At 41.2% G+C, this 20,857-nt stretch overlaps 2 protein-coding genes across 3 annotated transcripts in view; both read right to left on the reverse strand.

Annotated features, from left to right (window-relative positions):
• The window catches only part of CRACD (capping protein inhibiting regulator of actin dynamics), a 280,879-nt gene that overhangs the window by 240,794 nt on the left and 19,228 nt on the right, over nt 1-20,857 (reverse strand). The window lies entirely within an intron of this gene.
• Nucleotides 4,143-5,656, reverse strand: LOC102125626 (small ribosomal subunit protein uS10-like). The gene has a single exon (XM_045392582.3). It carries the CDS (start codon nt 4,637-4,639, stop codon nt 4,208-4,210), a length of 432 nt encoding a protein of 143 aa, XP_045248517.2. The 5' UTR covers nt 4,640-5,656; the 3' UTR covers nt 4,143-4,207.

The following is a 20,857-nucleotide window of genomic DNA, read 5'->3' on the forward strand; positions in this document are numbered from 1 at the left end:
CCAGCACTTTGGGAGGCCGAGACGGGCGGATCATGAGGTCAGGAGATCAAGACCATCCTGGCGAACACAGTGAAACCCCGTCTCTACTAAAAATACAAAAAAATTAGCCAGGTGTGGTGGCGGGCGCCTGCAGTCCCAGCTACACAGGAGGCTGAGGCAGGAGAATGGCGTGAACCTGGGAGGCAGAGCTTGCAGTGAGCCGAGACTGCGCCACTGCGCTCCAGCCTGGGCAACAGAGCGAGACTCCATCTCAAAAAAAAAAAAAGGAAAATAAAGTTTACCTTTCATATTAAGGCATATGATTAAAGAAGGCAGAATATGTATTCTCTTGGTCTCCACTGTTATCCCCTCATGAGGAGCAGTTTCTGGCCCCTAGATGCCCCTCAGAATATTTTGGTTAAGCAAATGCAACTATTTTAAAATGAAATTTTAAGGTGAAGCTATACAGTCAATGTAATACTCCTCATTAAGAACTTTTTATACAGACTAATGATGGATTAAAACTCTTAATGGCAGAAAAAAACCTCCTCCCATTCACAGGTAAGCACCCAGAACAATTCAGTGGGGAACCTAGTGTCACAGACCATAAAATCCTATAGCTGGGCACGGTGGCTCACGCCTGTAATCCCAGCACTTTGGGAGGCCAAAGTGGGTGGATCCCCTGAGGTCAGGAGTTTGAGACCAGCCTGACCAAAATGAAGAAACCCCATCTCTACTAAAAAATACAAAATTAGCTAGGCGTGATGGTGCATGCCTGTAATCCCAGCTGCTCAGGAGGCTGAGGCAGGAGAATTGCTTGAACCCGGGAGACGGACGTTGCGGTGAGCTGGGGTCGTGCCATTGCACTCCAGTCTGGGCAACAAGACTGAAACTCTGTCTCAAAAAAAAAAAAAAATTCCGATAATACCTTGACTGAAACTACTTTGTCTAAATAGTTCCTACACACACACTAGCTAGGTTCCCCACAGGAAGCAATGCCATAGGCGGCAACTTAACAGTAGACACTCTATCAAGAAAAGTGATAGGGCTCAGAAAAACAAATCTGCAAAGTGAACCCTCAAGTAACAAAAGCAGCAAAGGAGTAGGAGGGAAGAGGACAGCATCATGTTTACAGCCTAACAAAGGGCAAGACGCCCCGGGACTGCAGCAACACAAGCTTTCACTAACAAAGTGACCCAATTTAGCTGGCACAGGAAATTCAAATTCCGGTTAAGGTAGGATCTCTACAGGGCATGTAAATTTGTGGTGCCAGACTTTTTGGGGACATTCTAAATGTTGCACTTTACTGGTGATATTAAATATTAATTCATGTACTCAAACCCAAAGTAAAATATCTCTAATTTGTTAGTGAAAAAGTTGAGGTACAATACTATAGAAAAACTAGGCTGGGCATGGTGGCTCACACCTGTAATCCCAGCACTTTGGGAGGCCAAGGCAGGTGAATCACCTGAGGTCAGGAGTTCGAGACCAGCCTGGCCAACATGGCGAAACCTGTCTCTATCAAAAATACAAAAATCACCTGGGCATGGTGGCGGCCACCTGTAATCCCAGGTACTCAGGAGGCTGAGGCAGGAGAATTGCTTGAACCTGGGAGGCGGAGGATGCAGTGAGCCAAGCTCACGCCACTGCACTCCTACACTCCAGCCTGGGCAACAGAGCAAGATTCCGTCAAAAAAAAGAAAAAAAAAAGTACAGTATATAATTTGTTCAATTATTCAATTGTTAGTAGTAATGTGCCCATTTTAAAGATGGGAGCCTCAGAGGCAGTAAGTAACTTGGCACAAATCAGTTTAGCTAGAAATGGCTAAAAGAATACTTCAACTGAGGTCGTTAATACTAAATCCATTATTCTTCCTACTGCTTCAGAAACCAGATAATTTTGGTTAAAGTATTTCTTAAATTTATAATGCCGGGCATCATGGTGCACACCTGCAGTCCCAGCTACTTGGGAGGCTGAGGCAGGAGAACTGCTTGAACCCAGGAGGCAGAGGTTGCAGGAGCCGAGATCACGTCACTGTACTCCAGCCTGGGCGACAGAGCAAGACTGTGTCTCAAAAATAAATAAATAAGCTGGGAACAACAGACACCAGGGCCTACTTGAGAGTGGCCCCAGTGAGGACCGAAAAACTACCTATCAGGTATTATGCTATTTACTAGGGTGACAAAATTATCTGTACACCAAACCCCATGACATGTAATTTACCCATGTAACAAACCTGCACATGTACCCCTTGAACCTAAAATAAAAGCTGAAAAGAAAAAAAAAAAATCTAGAGAGGTGGAGGAGCCTGATCATAGAGTCATTAGTCACACTGGAGATTTGGGGCTTTATTCTGTGTTAGGAAATTCTTGAAAGAATTTTCAAGAGTGTGAAATGATAATGGGTTTAAATTTTAGACATGGCAACAGAGGAGAGATGGGTTTAAGGGGAAACAAAAGAGAAAGAGATAGTGGAGAGGGGTAATGAGGGCCTGAATTAGTGACATGGTAGCAGACAGGCAAAGGAGGGATACAGGAGAAGAAAGAGTGGTGACACACTCCTTAGGAAGATGTTCATGTTTATGGCTTCAGTGACTTGGGTAACTGAAATAAGTAAGGAACAAAAGAGGTGCTTCAGGTTTTAGGGAGAAGGGACTGAGGTCAGTTTTGTATACACTGAATTTTGTGATTTCTGTGGGCATTGAACCAGTTATGTCCAGTAGGCATCTGGATAAAAGAGTGTGAAGTGTAGGAAAAAATATTCGGATGGCATGGTGATGCACATTTGGCAACAATAAGCATAGAGGCGACAGAGCCACAGGAATGAATGAAACCAGCTAAAGAAGGCATAAGGAAGAAGAAGGTTTCAGAAAGAATCAGGTAAACTGTAACATTAAAGGGGTGAACCAGCAGACAAAATCACTAGTACTCCTTCAAAAAGGAAGAAGAGGGAGAGAGACCATTTGTGTGGCGTGGCAGGGCTGGTACCCAGTAACTGTGGTAGAGAAGTGAATGAAAGGTGAAAGAGGGGAGCGGTGACAGTTTCTTTCTCATAAGTGCCTGCCTGAGAATAGAGGAAACATGTTCAAAGTGGTTCCAGGATCAAAGCCCCAAAGTCAGCCATAAGACCACATGGCACTGATGGGGGCCAGGCTGATTCACCAACTGCACCAGCCAACAGCCTCAGTGGAGAAACGGTGAGAGGAAACTCACTGGGCGGTGCCGGGAAAGTGATGCAGCTGGACACTTCCTGAATGCCATGGAAATCAGATAGGAGGGGTAGGGAAGAGGATCCAAACAGAATGGGGCACTGGATTTGCATGGATTAGATAGGGGAAGAGGTGAAGGGAAAGTGAAGGAGGTGTCCGGGGTCCTCCAGGAAACAAAAATGTCAGCACATTCCAACATGAGCTAAGGGGACACTTCAGATAGAACTTCAGACTGTTGGTTCAGTGTAATAGGATTCAACACTATCAGCAAGGGCTGGGCTCAGTGGCTCACCACCTGTAATCCCAACACTTCAAGGAGCCTGAGGTAGGAGGATCGCTTGAGGCCAGGAGGTCAAGGCTGCAATAAGCCATGATTGCAACACTACAACCCAGCCTCGGTGACACAGTGAGACCCTGTCTCAACAAACAAACAAACACTATCAGAAAGGAAGGACACAGGTCTTTATCAGCGTGCACTCCCTGACCCATTCCTGGCTGCCATTCCTGGCGCCCTCCCAGGATTCAGAGTTGCTGGGCTCTGCCTGCTTAGCACTCACAACCCTGCTTAGGTCTCCAGGGGCAATCAAATGGCTGCTTCCCTTTCCCTAAGTGAAAGGCCATGTCTCCATCTGCAAAGAAAGCCACTCCTCTCATCTGTTTGCTTCCCTAGGAATGTGTATGCAATAAGAAATCTGGGGAGTGTGCAAATGGTAAATAGTAATATGCAGGGAGAACTGAAGAATAGGAAATAGGAGTGAAATCTAATTTAAACTGAGGAAATTAGAAAAGAGAAACTATACCATGAATAAATACATAATATTATCTAAGGGAAAAAGATAAATAACTCTTGCTTCCAGAATCTATTCTTTAGCCTGGTGCTCCTCAGAACATATCAGAGTCCTATATCTAAAAACTGTTAGTTCAAGCTCCTTCTTTTCACATTTCTTCCCCTCCTTTTCTTTCTTTCTTTTTTTTTTTTTTTTTAAACAACTGGTAATCAATTTATTAAAATAGTTGACTTAAGCATCTGCAATGGTGACTTCCACCTCAACTCCTGGCTCAATACTGATGGAAGTAATCTGCTTAACAATCTCAGAAGGACTGTGCAAGTCAATGAGTCGCTTGTGGATTCTCATCTGGAAACGATCCCATGTCTTAGAACCTTCACCACAAGGAGTTTTTCTTGTAGTGATTCTCAAAGTCTTGGCAGGCATTCGAACTGGTCCTTTCACTTTCAGGTTCTTTTCCTTCTCGCCTCTGATCAAGTCAGCACACACCTTTTCCAGGGATTTAACGTTGCGGCTCGTTAGGGTGATTCGAATTCGGTGAATTGCCACCTCCGGCTCCACGGGTGTTTTCCCGGTATCCTTAAAAGCCATCATGGCTGCTGCACGGCTTCCTGACCGACTTGTTCCCCGGCGAGAGCGAACAGCCCCCTCCTTTTCTTTCATACAGATCAGGACTCAGCCAATGAAGGCAAGAGGGCAGATGCAGCCCATGACCTGCCCAGGAGCTAAGAACGGTTTTTACATTTTTAAAGGATTATAACAAATAAACAAAACCGAAGTAAAATACTCAACAGAGACTGCATGTAACCTGGGAAACCTGAATTAATTTGCTATCTGGCCCATCACAGGAAAACTTTGCCAATCTCTAAGACAGATGAAGACTCTGCTGCCCAGTAAGCCAGAGAGCCTACACAGCTATTCAGCAGCAGAGCTCAGACAAGAATCTGTTTCTCTTGGCTCTAAGTCCAGGGTACTTTCCCCACCACCACATCAAACATAGATGTGAAATAATTTCCACTTGAAGTAAAAAAAAATAAAGGGAGCCTTTAGGGCTTCCATAAGACCCACATAAATAAACTTTAAAATAAAGATTCTACTAATATTTTTTTAAGGACTCCCGGGAGAGTAATGTCAAACGGGAAGGAAATATTTAGTCATGTGCAGCACACACCTCTCCACTGTCCGTTCCTCCTCTCACCTTTCACTCTTAAAGTGTCTCCCGAAATCTGTTCAAGTCTCTGTCACCTGGAAAAGAATGCTTGTGGAGAAGAGATGTCAGGAAGCATGATCTGTTCATGCCAAGTGCCGGTACTCCACCCTTCCCACTCACAATCACACATATAAAAGCAAACTGTGGAGTTATGTGGCAACCCACAGACATCTCAATCACACCACCTGCAGTTAAGGCTGTGCCCAAAATGGTTTAACTGGTAATCCAAGTCAAAATGTCTCTATTTTAATACTTAAAGCAGCTTTATATGCAATCCAATCACGTAACCTTTGATGAAGTTAAATGTTCTAATCAAAACTCACCTCGAAACTTCCAAGGAAAATCCAAATGGTAATAGCCCCAGCACAGAACTTCCCATACTAACCAGACTATTCTCCATGCTAGCTCTCTACTTTGAATGATCATTCATTTAAAAAAAACAAAAAACAAAACAAAACAAAAAAAAAACTCCTCTTGTGGCAAATACTGAGTATTATTCACTAGGAAAGGGCAGTGATAATTCATCTGTCTTAATCATAACACATTCCCCATCATCTCATCAGACATATCTCAGTGTCTACGGCCTTGTTCTGTCTTGGAGCTGGCTGGTGCTGACCCCAACTGTAACAATATTATTAACAACATCAATAATATCCTAAAAGGCGAGAAGTCAAAATAAGAAGATAAATACAAATGTCATATTAAATATTATTTTAGAATGTTATATTAAAATAGATTTTAGAAATCTAGTTTAGTTTTTTTCACAGAACTACTAACACATAATCTTAAATAACAGAACCCAGGTACAATGTCTTTATTGAGTGTTCCTTCTATGTCCTCCTAAGGAAAACTCATATAAGAATTTTTTTAGAAAATGAAGAGAAGGTGGGAGGGAAGAAGAAAAGGAAGAAGGAAAGGGTGAAATAATAAGAAAAACCCTCAGCCAAATGCAATTCATGACTTTTCATTCCATTGTTGTTCCATAGCTTTTAAACTATATAGTATTATTTTTGTTATTTGTTAGAGAGTTTCACTGGTCTTTTGGGATGATGCACAGTGGAGGTCCCAATAACACTGCCTCTTATAGGACACCTGCCATGTTTCTTGGTCTTCTAATAATGCACTTTGTTCCTCATACCTCACTGTTGAATCAATTCATTTGTAGGTTCTTGTGGATTTCTAGTAAATACATACATATATTTTTTGAGATAAGGTCTCACTCTCACCCAGGCAGGAGTGCAGTGGCACAATCATGGCTCACCACAGCCTAGACCTTCCGGCCTCAGGTGATCCTTCTGCCTCAGCCTCCAGAGCAGCTGGGACTACAGATGTGTACCACCACGCCCAGCTAATTTTTTCTGTTTTTTTGTACAGATGGGGTTTCGCTATGTTGCCCAGGCTGGTCTTGAACTTCTGGGCTCAAGTAATCCACCTGCCTCAACCCTCCCAAAGTGTTGAGATTACAGGCATGACCCAGCCTAGGAAACATATTTTTAACCAATCACCAATTCTAAGAAAATTAACAATTAGTCTAGGGTGGCTATAGATATTATTTACAAAACCTAACAAATAAAAAAAAAGTAAAGTGTTTTTCTATTCTAAATAGAGCCTATTTATGACATCAATAAATTTAGGTAAGTTTAGGGTAGGGTAAGGTAGGGTAGAGTAGAGTAGGGTATGGTATGAGATGGATGGATGGATGGATGAATTGTGCATTTGTTTGTGGGTTTATTCCTAAAGTTCAATTTAACCAGTTAATTGACAGTTAATTTCTCACTGTTTTCATTGAGGAGAAACAATCCCTTTTGAGAGCCTTTTATCTTTACCAAAGTGAGTAATTGTGCACCGTCAGTAATATATTTTTCTGGCCATTATTCAACTCTCTGCTTAGCTAATAAATTGTAAAAACCATTTTCATCCTGGCAATATTTCAGGACAGAAGATCCACTCTAATAACAAACAACAGAATAAAGACAACTTTCCTGTTTCAGATAAAGATTTGGTCCTATTTGCTTTTGGTCTGTGTCTTGTTATCATTTCATAGTTAATTACAATAAAGAAAAAAGTTTTGATCTCACAACTGCCTCTAGTGTCTCTCTGGCTCCAGGTGTAGAATGGAGGAGAGTGAAGAGTCTGTGTGAGCGTGCTTGCCCCTTCTCTCTCTAATTCTGCACATTTGTCTCTTTTGTCTGTATTTTCTCTTTTTATCTCTTTATCTGTGTGTCTTTCTCTGACTTGTTTATTTATCCTGTTTCTATTTTCTACTCCTTCAATTCCCCATCCTTTCTACTGCACTTTTTCTCCTGATGGGCCCTTCTTATGGAAACAACTATACATTTATAATACTTTTTTTAAAAATTTACTAGACAGAATCTAATGTCCTCTGTTCTTGGGGGCACTGAGTAAAAGCTTTTTGTTTTAGCCAAATCTTTAGCACTTTCTCCATAAGCCACATCTAGTCCCAGCTCTATAACTGAAATTCTTGGCTCCTTTTCTCCAAATCCCATCCTTTCTTCAAAGTTCACCATCATTTACCCAGCTGCTTGAGCCAGAAACCTAGAAGTCATCTTTGAGTTCTGTTTCCCTTACATCCATTTCAAATTCACTGGCAGATCTATAGGCTATCAACCCGAAACTATCTACTTCACTCATCTACCTTACCATCCCCCTCATAAAAGGCACCAGAATCTCTTCTGCAGTCACCTTAGTATCACTGCTTCTGCTCTGGCCTTCCTTCCACAGTGGCCAGAATGAAATTTGAAAACATAAACTTATGGCCCTCCTTTGCTTAAAGGCCTCCTGTGGCTTACCACTGCAATTAGCATCTAATCCAAACTGCTATACAATCTGGTCCTCACTCATCTTTCGGATCTCATATTTTTGTTCCACAAACATGTCAAGCTCCTTCCTGCTTTTGGCCCTGGGCATGGTCCACCCCTCTGTCTGGAATGCCCAGATCGCTGCATGGTTGGTTCCTTATTATCATTCAGGCCTCTACTTAAATATCACCTCTTCATAGCAGCCTATGTTGACTTACAATCTAAAGTAGTCTCTGGAGGCAACTCTATCATACCGCCCTATACTAAGGTTCTACAGAGCCACTACCAAATATTTCTTGTTAAATAAACTTTTTGTTTATTGCCTTGCTCTCCCAAAAGAATGTAAGCACCTTAGCACCTTTGAGACGGAGTCTGGCTCTGTCACTCAGGCTAGAATGCAATGTCGCAATCTCAGCTCACTGCAACCTTCGCCTCCCAGGTCCAAGCAATTCTCCTGCCTCAGCCTCCCAAGTAGCTGGGATTGCAGGTGCGCACCACTACATCTGGCAAATTTTTGTATTTTTAGTAGAGATGGGGTTTTGCCATGTTGGTCAAGCTGGTCTTGAACTCCTGACCTCAAGCAATCCACCAGCCTCAGCCTCCCAAAGTGCTGAGATGACAGGAATGAACCACCACGCCCGCCGACCTTCCTATCTTATGCACTATCCCATGCCCAATAACCAGAGAGGTTCTAGGAACTTAATAAGCTCTCAGTAAATATTTGATAAATGAATGGATGAATGAAAATCCCACAGTCTTCCCCTACCAATCTACCCTACAAAGATAATTTTCCTTTACCAATGTGCAGCATTAATTTTAATGTCTTGCAACATCTCTTATATAGCTCATAGCTGCTTTAAATATTATTTAACATTGCATGATGTCGCCACCAACCACAAATACTAAATACATATCTCCTGGAGTTGAATGAATAAGGGCAGACAACACACACACAAAAATGCTTTTATCAGAAAATTAATTAGCCCATTTACCTGAGTGCTCTACCTCAATGGGATCCTTGCATTTCTGGGTGTCATATTGTATAGCTGCCCAGATGATTAAAAATAAAACTATTTGTGATACATTCTCCACAGAACATCCAGGTGGGTCCTAGGCAAAGTAGTATTACGTGCAAGTTGTTGTTGAAATGAAATAATTTGAACAAAAGACAGGGCCAGGAGCAGGGGCTCATGTCTATAATCCCAACACTTTGGGTGGCCAAGGTAGGAGGACTGCCTGAGGCCAGGAGTTCAAGACCAGCCTGAGCAATACAATGAGACCCCCATCTCCACACAAAAAAAATCAGTAATAAATAAACAAAAGACAGTCATGCAGGTATTTCACTTAATCTAAGATACAACTGGAGTAAAAGAGAAAGTGATAGATCTGATGTAGCTTGAGAAACCATTTAGAATTTTGTTTTTAGGGAGAAAGGCATTGTTTCTCTAAACATTATCAGTTGCCTTTGTTAATAATTAGGGTCTGGTGTCCTGGTTACTGGTCACTAAAGGGAGGGTGTCTTTAAAAGCAATGAATATTTTAGGTATCGTCACCTTCCTTTGCCACTGAAACAATCTGCTGAAGGGAGAGGGGCCTTTATTTTGTAACTCTATCTTCTAGAAAGCTGACCTTCCTAATGAGTTGGCCGGCTATCACCATTTACCACAGCACATACAATACTCAGGTTCACAGTAGGTTCCATAAAAGTGGGAGCCACTCTTCAGTTTATAATCAGAGCCTATCTGATAAACAAAACAAGAATTCTTCATTGCCCATGCAGTAGCATGCGCGCATGCTGTAACAGCACTGCAGAAAAAGTAAAAATTATGTAGCACTTCCTGGCAGATGTGACATCTGATCTTTGGATTTGCACCATAAAACACCCTTAAAACAAGTAAAAATCTGGTGCAGTTTAATATCTGATCGTGTGTACTCGGTTGCCTATAAATAATGTAAAATGGTTTATGGACATCAAATTTAGAATTGTTTAAATCATCTCTGGAAAAAAAAAATACTATTTTATGGGCCAGAACACATGATCATCTTTCCAGAGGTAAGCAAACACTACTATTTTGAGATAACCCCTTATAGTTCAGTTTTTTTTAACCACCATTTCTTTTTTTAAAAAGTTTATTTATTTATTTATTTATTTATTTTCATTTATTTATTTTTAGAGACAGGATCTCACTACGTTACCCAGGCTGGACTTGAACTCCTGACCTCAAGCGATCCTTCCACTTCACTCTCCCAAGTAGTTGGGATTATGGACATGAGCCATCACAAATGCCACCGTCATTTCTTTTAACATTGTTCTGAAATGTATTATAATACATGAAATGCTCAGCTAATAACACATATTGTAAGCCATTAGAAAGCAGTATTTCTATGTTGCAATGTTCCTTATCCTGTCACATATATCCCCCCTCAAGCCATTCTTCTAATACTCATGTTCTGATCAATCAAATTATTAAACTGGTTCAACGGTAAACCTATACTTGCCTTCTGTTGTCGGAAAAAAAGACAAATCTGCTACTGCATGGTTTTCATTGAAGTTTTTTTACAATTTTAAAGACAAAAAAAGAAGATTAAAAGAAAAAACGACTATGCCAGGCACAGTGGCTCATGCCTGTAATCCCTGCACTTTGGCACTTTGGGAGGCTGAGGATGTGTGGGTGGATCATTCGAGGTCAGAAGTTCAAGAACAGCTTGGTCAACATGGTGAAACCCCATCTCCACTAAAATATAAAAATTAGCCGGGCATGATAGCACACAACTGTTGTCCCAGCTACTCGGGAAGCTGAGGCACGAGAATGGTTTGAACCTGGGGGGCAGAAGTTACAGTGAGCCAAGATCATGCCACTGCACTTCAGCCTGCATGCCAGAACAAAACTCCATCTCCAAAAAAAAGAAAAGAAGAAAAAATTACTAGGAGGATGTTAGAAATAAGTTTGGTTTTGAACCTGATAAAATAAACATCCTTAAGCAATTAAAAATTTTTTTGAAATCTTCCTTCCAGAAATAAAATCAGAAAGGAGACATCTTTTCATATATACCTTTAGAGTCAGTCATAACCTTTGGTATACACAGTGAAATGAAAAGCCTATTTGACCTCATTCTAAAGTTGCTTTGGGAAAACCTCCAGAGCCTGGTGTCTGGGACAGCACGGTGCCTTTAAATGGCCTCCTCTTCCCTGGCAGGACACACTGGACTCCACATAAAAGACACCTTCAACCGGCAGCCAAGTGTCTGCAGACTTCGTTTCCTGAACATCCCTTGCTCAGCATTCCTTGCTCTCTTCTGTGAACCTGCGGTGCTCTTTGAGAGCTCCATTTGTGGATTATTCGCTTATAACTTTGGCCTAATAAATAATCCAGTCTCTCCCAGATTCCTCCAAGCCATCCTTTTGTATAGCCTTCTTGGTTGAACACACTCCACTAATTGCCTCCAGGGTGAACTCTCTCTGCTCAACCAGTCTGAGAGGCACCCTTTATATATTTCAGCCAAGGGTAAAACTGACCAGGAATATCCTGATCTCCCAGATGAGAACTGGTCAATGGAGACTCAAGGGAAAAGGGAAACTTGGAGTCTGTTTATGAATAAAGGGGCCAGGTGCAGAGGCTCACACCTGTACTTCTAGCACTTTGGGAGACCAAGGTGGGAGGATTGCTTGAGCTCAGGAGTTCAAGACCAGCCTGGGCAACAGAGTGAGACCCCATCTCTACTAAAAATAAAAAATTAAAAAAAAAATTAGCCAGGCATGGTGGCGCATGCCTGTAGTGCCACCTATTTAGGATGCTGAGGCAGGAGGATTGCTTGAGCCTAAGAGATTGAGGCTGCAGTGAGCTATGATCACACCACTGCACTCTAGCCTGGGTGATGGAGTGAGACTGTCTCAAAAAGAAAGGAAAAACTGGACCAAATGGTATCCTGTTCTATACCTTTTCCTAAAAACCTAGTAACAATTTAGTAAATCAGTCAATACTCGTGTTTTAATCTAGATGTCAAATTCAGTACAAACATAAGCAATAAAAATAAATTAACTCACTTTAATTTCCTGATTCAATAGTTAAAGGCTCTGGTTTCATGTTACTGAGTTATGCAACTAATAAAACAACAATATTAAAGGAAGTTCTTAAAAAGAAAAAAAAAGCATCCACAGTTCTACAAACATAAAACACCAATGTACCACATAAATAAGTACAATTATTATCTGTCAATTAAAACTATATAACTATTTTTTAAAACATCAACTATTGATTTGGGGATATTCCTTTTCAGTCTTTTATCACATACGTATTCATTGTGAGACAAGATCTTTTCATAATTTGGTGTCTTTATGTACTTCTTTCCCACTTTACATCATGCAAATTCCTGCACTCCTTTCAAAACCCAGCTCAAATATGATGCCTTCCCCAAATACCTGCAGGCAGAGCAGTTGCTGAGCTCTTAAGGTCTCACAGCAGTCTGTTCATAACTCTATTGCAGCAGTAACTCTGCTGTGGTAGAATTTATCTGTGTTCACGACTATTCTCTGACAAACTGTACACTCCATTAGAGTAAAAACCTTTCTTTATTCACCTTTATATCCCCAGGACCTGATATATTAGCTGCTGAGTCTATGTGCAAAGTTGGAATGAAACAATTATGATCATGGTGAACATAAAATCTGGATTCAGCTTTAAGTTTATGTTATATCAAAAACATTATCTATTACCCATCTGCACCGACTGCTAGAAGGAAGAAGAAATTTGTTTGCATCACAGTCTCCCATAAGAGGTTACTAGGAAAATACAGAAGACTTAGACTCACGTGAGGCTTTTAGTAGGCAGCATTAAATCCTTTGGTAACAAGTCAAGGTGTCAGTTAATTACACACACACGTGCACATATACATGATGATATGGTTTGGCTGTGCCCCACCCAAATCTCATCTTGAACTGTAATCCCCATAATGCCCAAATGTCATGGGAGGGACCAATGGGAGGGAACTGAATCATTGGGGTGGTTTCCCCCATGCTGTTCTTGCGATAGTGAGAGAGTTCTCAGGAGATCTGATGGTTTTATAAGCGTCTGGCACTTCCCCTGCTGGCATTAATTCGCTCTCCCGCCACCCTGTAAAGAGGTGCCTTCCAGCCATGATTGTAAGTTTCCTGAGGCCTCTCCAGCCATGCAGAACTGTGAGTCAATTAAACCTCTTTTCTTTATAAATTACCCAGTCTCGGGTAGCACATTTATAGCAGCGTGAGAATGGACTAATATCACACTGTCCAAATGTGAAGGGGCCTACAGCACGGTGCAGGGTGCAGATCCCACCAGCATGCTCTTACACTCAGAGATAAAACCATGTCCACTAGGACAAGTAATTTGGATGAATTAAGAAGCAGCATGTAGAGTTGAGAAATGACTGCATTTAGGTGTTTAAAAAAAAAAAACCTATGTTCAAGTTATTAGCTATATGATATTATTTGTCCATCAACAAAATATTTTTACACTTCGCTGGATGCTGGATATTCAGCGATGAAAGATAGGGTCCCCCTCACAAAACTACCAGTCTGACAGAAGAAACAGACAACAACAGGCAATCACAGTGCAGTATGGCTGGCACTAAGAAAGCACACTGGAGGGCTAGAGAAGCCTCCTGAAGGAAGTTAGGTCCTGAAAGAATTTAGCAAAGAAAAAAAGGCAACATGCAGGGGTAGGGACCTGTCTTTCCAGGCAGAGGGAATGACATGCATAAAGGCCCAGTGGCATATATAGAATAGGAATCCTGTCTAATCACCTTACACAGTAATTCTGAGGTTCAAATTGTAGGTTGATGTAGAAGGGTATATTCCTTTGCAAATGGTACTTATTCATAATACTTTAACATTAAAAACCAGTTTTGCAATTCTTCAATAATTCAGAGAATCAGAAAGTAGAGCTGAAGTAAAAAAAAAAAAATAAGGTAGTTACTCTACTTCAGTGCTTCTCAGCCTTTTTTCCATATTGTCCCTGTATCCATTTACAAGGGCTGCCATAACAAAGTGCCACAGAATGGGTAGCTTCAACAAGAGAAATGTATTTTCTGAGTTCTGGAGGCCACAGTCTGAGATCAAGGTGCCAGCAGGGTTCCTTCTGCTAGGCGTGGCTCCCTTTACCTTCATGTGGTCTTTCCCTCTGTATGTGTCTGTGCCCAAATTTCCTCTTATAAGGAAACAAGTTATATTGATTAGGGTCTGCCCATATGACCACATTTTATTTTAATGATTTCTTTAAAGGCCCTATCTCCAAATACAGTCGCATTCTGAGGTATTTGGGGTTAGGATTTCAACATACAAATTTGAAGGGAAACATTCTCCCAGCCAAAGGAAGCTTTTTAAACTTTTTTTTTTCCTAATTAGCTCCCTTCCCCATGAAGTTTAAATCTCTCTTTGGGGTTACAGTAAGTCTGATCACAGCCACATGAACATACAGAAACTCAGCAAAATGTCAATGGATAACTACAGCGGGTTTACCCATATGATGGAATATTATTCGGCCATTAAAAGGAATAAAGCACTAATAAATGCTACAATGTAGGTGACACTTGGAAACACGCTAAGGGAAAGGAACCCGTGGACACAAAAGACCTCATTTTTAGATATTATACAATTCCATTTATATAAAATGTCCAGAATAGGCAAATTCCATAGAGATAGGAAGCAGATCAGTGGTTGCTAGGAGACTTGGTTGCCAGGGGCTTGGGGGAGGGAGTAACTGGGAGTGACTGCTAATGGTTTCTTTTTAGGGTGATGAAAATGGTCTAGAATTCACAATAAAAAATGATAAAAGGGATATTACCACTGATCCCACAGAAATACAAACTACCATCAGAGAATACTATAAACACCTCTACGCAAATAAACTAGAAAATCTAGAAGAAATGGATAAATTCCTGGACACATACACCCTCCCAAGTCTAAACCAGGAAGAAGTCGAATCCCTAAATAGACCAATAACAAGTTCTGAAATTGCGTCAGTAATTAATAGCCTACCAACCAAAAAACAGCCCAGGACCAGACGGATTCACAGCCGAATTCTACCAGAGGTACAAAGAGGAGCTGGTACCATTTCTTCTAAAACTATTCCAAACAATAGAAAAAGAGGGAATCCTCCTTAACTCATTTTATGAGGCCAGCATCATCCTGATACCAAAACCTGGCAGAGACACAACAAAAAAAGAAAATTTCAGGCCAATATCCCTGATGAACATAGATGCGAAAATCCTCAATAAAATACTGGCAAACCAAATCCAGCAGCACATCAATAAGCTTATCCACCACAATCAAGTCGGCTTCATCCCTGGGATGCAAAGCAGGTTTAACATATGCAAATCAATAAATGTAATCCATTACATAAGCAGAACCTATGACAAAAACCACATGATTATCTCAATAGATGCAGAAAAGGCCTTCGATAAAATTCAACACCCCTTCATGCTAAAAACTCTCAATAAACTAGGTATTGATGGAACGTATCTCAAAATAGTAAGAGTTATTTATGACAAACCCACAACCAATATCATACTGAATGGCCGAAAACTGGAACCATTCCCTTTGAAAACTGGCACAAGACAAGGATGCCCTCTCTCACCACTCCTACTCAACATAGCATTGGAAGTTCTGGCCAGGGAAATCAGGCAAGAGAAAGAAATAATGGGTATTCAAATAGGAAGAGAGAAAGTCAAATTGTCTCTGTTTGCAGATGACATGATTGTGTATTTAGAAAACACCATTGTCTCAGTCCCAAAACTCCTTAAGCTCACAAGCAACTTCAGCAAAGTATCGGGATACAAAATCAATGAAAAAAAATCACAAGCATTCCTATACACCAATAATAGATAAACAAAGAGCCAAATTATGAGTGAACTCCCATTCACAACTGCTACAAAGAGAATAAAATACCTAGGAATACAACTTACAAGGGACATGAAGGACCTCTTCAAGGAGAACTACAAATCACCGTTCAAGGAAATAAGGGGCCCCAAACAAATGGAAAAGCATTCGATGCTCATGGATAGGAAGAATCAATACTGTGAAAATGGTCATACTGCCCAAAGTAATTTATAGGTTCAATGCTATTGTCATCAAGCTACCATTGACTTACTTCACATAATTAGAAAAAATGACTTTAAATTTCATATGGAACCCAAAAAGAGCTAGTATAGCCAAGACAATCCTAGGCAAAAAGAATAAAGCTGGAGGCATCATGCTATCTGACTTCAAACTATACTACAAGGCTACGGTAACCAAAACAGCATGGTACTGGTACCAAAACAGATATATAGACAAATGGAACAGAGCAGAGGCCTCAGAAATAACAACACACATCTACAACCATCTGATCTTTGGCAAACCTGACAAAAACAAGCAATGGGGAAAGGATTCCCTATTTAATACATGGTGTTGGGAAAACTGGCTAGCCATATGCAGAAAACTGAAATTGGACCCCTTCCTTACACCTTATACAAAAATTAACTTAAGATGGATTAAAGACTTAAATGTAAGACCTAAAATCATAAAAACCCTAGAAGGAAATAGGCAATACCATTCAGGACATAGGCATGGGCAAAGGCTTCATGATTAAAACACCAAGCAATGGCAACAAAAGCCAAAATAGACAAATGAGATCTAATTAAACTAAAGAGCTTCTGCACAACAAAAGAAACTATAATCAGAGTGAACAGGCAATGTACAGGATGGGAGAAAATTTTTGCAATCTATCCCTCTGACAAAAGGCTAATATCCAGAATCTACAAGGAACGTAAACAAATTTACAAGAAAAAAACAACCCCATCAAAAAGTGGGCAAAGGATATGAATAAGGACTCTCCATTTCCTTATCTGCACAACGAAAATTTAGGACTAGAAAGTAGCTATTAACTGGTAATAATTACAGAAGTTGCTCACCCATTATATGAATACACACGTTTCAAAAGAAGACATTTATGCAGCCAACAAACATATGACAAAAAGCTCATCATCATTGGTCATTAGAGAAATGCAAATCAAAAACCAAAACGAGATACCATTTCACGCCAGTTAGAATGGTGACCGTTAAAAAGACAGGAAACAACAGATGCTGGAGAGGAATGTGTGGAGAAATGGAAACGCCTTTACACTGTTGGTGGGAGTGTAAACTAGTTCAACCATTGTGGAAGACAGTGTGTCAATTCCTCAAGGATTTAGAACTAAAAATACCATTTCACCCAGCAATCCCATTGCTGGGTATATACCCAAAGAATTATAAATAATTATACTATAAAGACACACGCAAACATATGTTTATTACAGCACTATTCACAATAGCAAAGACTTGGAACCAACCCAAATGCCCATCAATGATAGACTAGATAAAGAAAATGTGGGCCGGGCGCGGTGGCTCAAGCCTGTAATCCCAGCACTTTGAGAGGCCGAGACGGGCGGATCACGAGGTCAGGAGATCGAGACCATCCTGGCTAACACGGTGAAACCCCGTCTCTACTAAAAAATACAAAAAACTAGCCAGGCGAGGTGGCGGGCACCTGTAGTCCCAGCTACTCGGGAGGCTGAGGCAGGAGAATGGCGTAAACCTGGGAGGCGGAGCTTGCAGTGAGCTGAGATTCGGCCACTGCACTCCAGCCCGGTCCACAGAGCAAGACTCCGTCTCAAAAAAAAAAAAAAAGAAAGAAAATGTGGCACGCATACACCATGGAATACTATGCAGCCATAAAAAAGAATGAGTTCATGTCCTTTGCAGGGACATGGATGAATACGGAAACCATCATTCTCAGCAAACTAACACAAGAACAGAAAACCAAACACCGCATGTTCTCACTCATAAACGGGAATTGAACAATGAGAACATATGCGTACAGGGAGGTGAACATCACACACTGGGGCCTGTCAGGGGGTGGGGAAACAAGGGGAAGAAGAGCATTAGGAGAAATACGTAATATAGATGACAGGTTGATGGGTGCAGCAAACCACCATGGCGCATGTATACCTATGTAACAAACCTGGATGCTCTGCACATGTATCTCAGAACTTAAAGTATAATTAAAAAAAAAAAAAAGAAAGAAAGAAAATGGTCTAGAATTAGAGAGTGGTGATGGCTGCACAACTCTGTGAATATACTAAAAACCACTGCATTGTGCACAGTACAGGGTGAATTTTACGGTGTGTGAATTGTATCTCAACAAGGCTGCGTTTTTGAAAGAATTAAAGTAGAAGATACATGATGGAATTAAAGCAAATTTTTGTCTCTGTTCTTGTTCATTACCAGACATGAAGCAATCCTGACAAAGCGAATCAGTCCTCTTTGCCATAAACCATCTTTTACTAGTGCATTCACTCAGTTTTAATGAACACCTTTACAGCACACAAGGTAGAAAGCCTTAGGTAAAAAGAATTTATGAGAGTATAAGGATAAACAGAAGCATAATTTATGTTTCTTATATTATGAACCTTAGCTAGAGTTCACATTTTATCTGGGCCCAAATGTCCCAATTCTGAAACTTTTATAGGTATAAAAGAGATTGACCAGGCACAGTGGCTCACGCCTGTAATCCCAGTACTTTGGGAGGCCGAGGTGGGCGGATAACCTGAGGTTGGGAATTTGAGACCAGCCTGGCCAGCATGGTGAAACCCTGTCTCTACTAAAAATACCAAAAATTAGCCGGACGTGGTGGCACACATGTGTAATACCAGCTACTTAGGAGGCTGACGCAGGAGAATTGCTTGAACCTGGGAAGCAAAGGTCGCAGTGAGCTGAGATCGCACCACTGCACTCCAGCCTGGGCATCAGAGTGAGACTCCATCTCCAAAAAAAAAAAAAGAAAGAAAGAAATACAACCTGTGCTCACAGTAATTGCTAACATCACAACATATTAAGGTAGAGGATACATACCCCAGGTCTCCCATTGACAAGGCAAATACAATTTTAGACAGATAGAGCCAAGATAAAAACAAGAAGAATGATCATCCATTACTTTCACCACAGGAAACTGATGCTTTTCTGCCCATGAAGTAAGAAAGTGTCTATCTGAAAAGATACTGGTTACCGCAGGTACACTTCACTGTCACCAGTGTCTTTTCTGCAAGAGATCAATTTGCTCTTTTCCTGGGTCATCTTAAGTTTATCCTAGTGCAAAAATTTTAGGAGAATAAGTCTTACCAAAAGTAAGTTATTTGATTCTTAGAAGTTGTCAGTACAAATGGGGCTATTATGTCATCTATTTTATTTCAGATAACATGAGGAGGATCCAACTTTAAAAGGCTTCTTTTTACGGCAAGGTAGTCAATGATAACAAAATGTCAAAGAGGCCATGCTAGACACACACACAACCTCTATCATCAGGGTTTTACCAGGGCAGCTGCTAGGCAAAAAAGACAGTTCTCTGCCTCTCCTCCTGAGAACCTAAAAAGGTATATCTGCCTGTGGGGACACACACACACACACACACACAGCATAGCCCCTGGCATTCCTACAGTATTTATCCAGCAGACTCTTTCTACACAAGGAAAAGTCGCAGAAACGGCAGGGGGGCTGGAAGCTCAAAGTATTTGACCCCCCATCACAACCCCAAGCAGAGTAGCTGTAGCACCCAGTGTCCTGGGAATCATGCTAGAGAATTTCAAAGAGGAAGAGAGCTGTGTAGACAAGTCATGAAGGAATTCTCAGGTGGTGCTAGAGCTGTTAAAATGGGCAAGGACTCAGATAGGGAGAGAGGAAGTGGAAGGAGTGTAGGCAAAGCTGGCCACCCTGAGCAGAGGTCACATCTGAGAGTGCTGGGTGAAAAGCACGGACCAGAAATGCACTGTGAACCAAGTAAAGAAGGCCTTAAGTGCCAAGCTAAGGACTTTGCTGATTTTTCTTTCTTTTTGTGTAGCTGAAGGGAATCACCATTGGCTCCAAAACATCTGACTCTCCTTTTCCTTATCTGCACAATGAAAATTTAGGATTAGAAAATAGCTGTTAACCAATAATAATTACAGAAGTTGCTCACTCATTATATGCAGAGCTGTAGGCTAAGCTTGTAGAAACATTATCACATTTAATTAAGCCCCTTCTAGTTCCGACCTGCTATGACTGTTTGAAAGAGTCCATCTCTCTAATTGATTCTCATTCCTCCTTTGATCTGGTATAGTCTCTTTTTTGGAGCACGGAAAGAGAAAGACTGAGACAGCTTCTTTGCTGCTCCAGGACTATTCTGGCAGCTTTCTATTGCTCATTCTTGAACAGGACAAAGGGTCCTCCCTATGCGTTCTTCTTTCCCTGATATATAATATTCCCTGGGGGGAAGTCATCTGAGGCTAGTTTAGAACAAAAGCTAACTGAGTGCCTTAAAAGTAGGAGCTCTCTAAACCCACACCTAATTTTTCTCCTTGATACTCAGAAAGGGAGAAAGATTCAGTGCTCTCTGCCAGACATCTGCCAGGATGAGTTCACGAGCTGGTCTTCCCTTATCACTGGCCCAATCTCTGCAGACAGGAGAGTCCCGGGACTGGCTCCATAAATGTATTCTCTTCTCTAGACACTGTCCCTGAGGATTTCAGCTGTTCTCACTGCTTTAAACACCATCTCTAAACTAAAGACTCTCAACTTTGTATCCCCGGCTGAGATCTTTTCCATGAAATCCAAGCCCACTTGTCATTTCAACATCGACACGCCAATGTCTAACAGGTATCTGTATTAGTGTCCTAGGGCTGCAATAACACGTGACCACAAACTGGGTGGTTTAAACAACACAAGCTTATTCTGTCACAGTTCTGGAGGCCAAAAGTCTGAAATCAAGATGTCAATGGGGCCACGCTTCCTCCAAAGGCTCTAGGGGAGGACCCTTCCTTGCCTCTTCC

This window comes from Macaca fascicularis, chromosome 5 (assembly GCF_037993035.2).
Source record: "Macaca fascicularis isolate 582-1 chromosome 5, T2T-MFA8v1.1".
NCBI classification, from domain to species: Eukaryota; Metazoa; Chordata; class Mammalia; order Primates; family Cercopithecidae; genus Macaca; species Macaca fascicularis.

What these genes read in the sequence shown, in the direction of transcription:
- LOC102125626 (XM_045392582.3), bottom strand. Translation starts at nt 4,639, where the DNA reads ATGAAAGAAAAGGAGGGGGCTGTTCGCTCTCGCCGGGGAACAAGTCGG.